Source organism: Daucus carota, chromosome 6, assembly GCF_001625215.2.
Source record: "Daucus carota subsp. sativus chromosome 6, DH1 v3.0, whole genome shotgun sequence".
Lineage (NCBI taxonomy): Eukaryota > Viridiplantae > Streptophyta > Magnoliopsida > Apiales > Apiaceae > Daucus > Daucus carota.
This window is the reverse complement of record NC_030386.2, coordinates 23110572-23114020: the sequence shown is the minus strand read 5'-3', so window position 1 is coordinate 23114020 and position 3449 is coordinate 23110572. Positions and strand designations below refer to the sequence as shown.

The 3449-nt window shown below is 36.2% G+C and overlaps 1 protein-coding gene across 1 annotated transcript; it reads right to left on the bottom strand.

The window, feature by feature from the left end:
• Positions 1 to 472: 472 nt before the first annotated feature.
• On the bottom strand, positions 473 to 2545 carry LOC108225436 (UDP-glycosyltransferase 85A8). The gene is made up of 2 exons (XM_017400292.2): positions 1991 to 2545; positions 473 to 1595 (listed from the first exon to the last, which is right to left on the bottom strand). Exons 1-2 carry the CDS (start codon positions 2496 to 2498, stop codon positions 676 to 678), a joined length of 1428 nt encoding a protein of 475 aa, XP_017255781.1. The 5' UTR covers positions 2499 to 2545; the 3' UTR covers positions 473 to 675.
• Positions 2546 to 3449: the final 904 nt, after the last annotated feature.

Genomic DNA, 3449 nt, shown 5'->3' with positions numbered 1-3449 from the left:
TATTATTATTCAGTGTTTTTCAGAAGATTGCGATAAAGACAAATAAGGCGGTGGTAACACTGACTTGACAAATAGAAACTCAAACAAAATGAAGTCATTATCCATATTGCAACACATAATAAAAGAACTAAAAGTCTATGCATACGTCAAAATATTTGATATCAAATTACTTTTGGAAAGTTAATTAATTTTGTCAAACTATAATATCAGTTTGTCAAACAACTACAACAGCTGTTAGATCTACAAAAACTTCAACTAGAATTAAAACTGAGACGAGTAGATTATTTTTATATAATTTTGGACGCCAATACTCTTATTTTATGAACTCCATAGAACGGATACCCATATTGTTATGAAAATAAATTTAAAGTTGGATCAAATTTTAATATATAGAAAGTCTTATATTAAATAACAATAATTTAAATATCATTTAAAAACAATAATTTAAATAGGTATAATAAAAATATGATAATGTAACTAAAAAACATTATTCTTCTAATAAATTACAAATTTTAAAATTTTATTTAAACCCGTGCTTGGCACGGGTTATCAACTAGTATTTTAAAAAAATAAAAAAAGGGACTACGTTTACTCTTTTTATCTTAACATACACGTAGAAAGTTAAAGTACTAACACAATAAGCAACTTTTGGTGCTTAGTTACTCCAAAACTCTCCTAGCGAGGTAACAGGACCTCGTTTATTAATCTGTTGAAGTTCTTCAGAGACGATCCATTAGGTCCCATGGCTTCTTGTGCTTTCTTCTTAAAATCCATCACATTCTCCTTCATCATTTTACCCTTTTCGCCATCCATCAATTCTCTAACAAGCACCTCTACTTCATCTCTCTTCACTTCATTGTTAATCTCCATCCCAATCCCCCATTCCACGCAACAATACCGACAATTCGTCTGCTGTTCAGCAAAAAATGGCCAAGAAATCATCGGCACACCAGCTGCAATGCTCTCGATAGTCGAATTCCATCCGCTATGAGTCAAAAATCCAGCAATTGCCGGATGGTTCAGTACTTGTTCTTGCGGACACCAGCTTGCAATGACTCCTCTGTTCTCTGTCTCGCTCAGAAACTCTGGCGCAAGCATGGCAGAGTCACCGGATACTACGTCAGGCCTAATTATCCACAGAAAATGTTTCTTGCTCTTTGCTAGTCCCCATGCAAATTCAGATAAATGTTTCGCGGACATGACAGTTATGCTACCAAAATTCACGTACAAAACAGAGTTAGCTTCTCTCTGATCCAGCCAGTCAAAACAGCTAATTTCTTCTTTCCATAAATTTGAGCCCATGAACTTGAGTTTCTCGTCCTGCATGTTGTTAAGCATTGGACCAACCGTGTAAATGTGCGGCTGAATGGGCAAAAGAGCATCCACGGAGTCTTTTTCGAGGGCATCAAAAGTGTGGATAATGAGTGCATCACAGTTGGAAATGGCTTGAGCTTCGTTTTTCAGGTGGTTAAACATTATATCATTGATGTCTGTTGTTCTTACAAAGCTTGGGAAATCTCTCAGTTTCATGTCTTTCATTCCTGGAATCCCATCCACTATTGCATCCAAATATCCATTTGTCACGTAGCTCTCATCTGAAATTCATCAACCGAATAAGTCATGGAAATACAAGATCTAAGCTTAAATAAGAGATATTCAGCCAAAATATGGATCGGACAGGGAATTGAGTAACTGATTCCAGATGGACTTATTTGGATAACAAATCAAGTTATCAGTCTTCTACAAACAATTCCCAGAAATTAACACATTTCAGTTCATACATGAAACAAAAATGCAATATAAGCAAGATCTATGTTACTCCCTCCGTCCCATTTAATTTTATACGTTCACTATTTGGCACGCATTTGAATGCTTCTATAAAATATGGTTCTCTAACTTATTTTTAAGATTTTCCTTTTCTGAACTTTAGAGGAGCATTAAAGTGTGTGCCGCTCCCCTGCTTATACAACTCAGGGGACGGAGGGAGTACCTTTTAGTGGTGTATAGCCTCTTTCAACAAGCTGGCCGTATTGGCTGTACGCGAGAAGTCCACAAGTACTTGCTGTCCAAAACAACACTTTAGCTATCCGAAACTGGTCAGCAACCTTAAGAGCAAAGGTCATGAGACCATCAGCAATGATGCATGTCACCGGGGGCACATCCGAGTCCACATTAGCCTCATTGAACTGTGAAACGAGACTAGTAATTGGTTTCAAGCAATGTACAGGAGTGTAGGAAAATATGAGTGGTGGGGATTGAGTAGCATTGGGATCTGAAGGCGGAATGCCATCAGGGATAGCATAGTAGCGGAAGTCTGGCAAGCCATCGAGAGCTGCCGGACCTCGAGAATGGAGCAGGCGCCTGTGGTTGAATTCGGTGTTAACAAATGAAATGTGGAAGCCTTTGTGGTGGAGGAGCTTGGCTAGTTTGAGCATGGGGCTAATGTGGCCTTGAGTTGGAACAGGAATGCACATAGCATGGGGCTTGTTGGAACCCATTTCTTAGTTCTTTTCTTTTTGTTTATTTGTAGTCGATATTTATAGCAGTTGGACCTCGACTGCTTGGAGAGTCTAAGCACATCTTCAGTTAGGGCTGAGCAAAAAATCGATTTGAAACTGGAACCGAACGAAAACCGATCCGAATATACTCAATTCGAAACCAAAACTGAAAAATTAAAAACCAAACCGATCTAAATGTTTTGGTTCCGGTTATACCTTTCAACCAAACCGATAAATACCAAACCGAACCGATTATTTAAATAATAAATAATATATGTAATATATAATAAATATATAATCTATATCATGTTTAAAATCAATAAATTTATTATAATATTTAAATGAAACAGTCTGTGCTAATATTTCATGCTCAGTGAATATTTGATGCTCACTGCTAGTATGACACTTCCATTCTGTATTTTCTGTTTTCTGGCTGGTACCACATTTTCTCAATCTTCCTAAACCATCCGTCAAAAAACCACCTCAATATGAAGATGTATAGGCCATGAAGTTCTTCTTCTTCTTTTTTATCAATAGAAGCAATTTCATTAACCACGTGAAAAGTAACAAAAGATTACAAAACCTTGCAAAGACTAGAAATTACAATAAAACAACTGCTTGCCCAAACACAAAACTAGTAACAAAAGATCACCACTTGAACGCCTAACAATATGCCAGACCAACTACATAGCAAGACATGGTATTTTGATGTTTATAATATATGGTATTCTGGTTAAGAGCTAGTTTTATATTATTGACATGAGTGTATTGAATGAAATAATATTATTTTTGTTGAACTCCATATTAAATATTATGTCTAGATTAAGCACGTGAATTTGTCTCGTTCATATATTATTTTTTATTTTTTTATTTGTCGGTTTTGTAACCGAAACCGAACTGAGGTTTTTAAACCGAAATTGAACCAGCGGTTGCGGTTTTCGATTTTAAAAA

Bases quoted from the DNA above. Each gene is read 5' to 3' on its own strand.
- LOC108225436 (XM_017400292.2), bottom strand. From the start codon at position 2,498: ATGGGTTCCAACAAGCCCCATGCTATGTGCATTCCTGTTCCAACTCAA. The intron at 1,596-1,990 runs GTACTCCCTCCG...GATGAATTTCAG, and splicing joins AGGCTATACACCACTAAAAG to ATGAGAGCTACGTGACAAAT.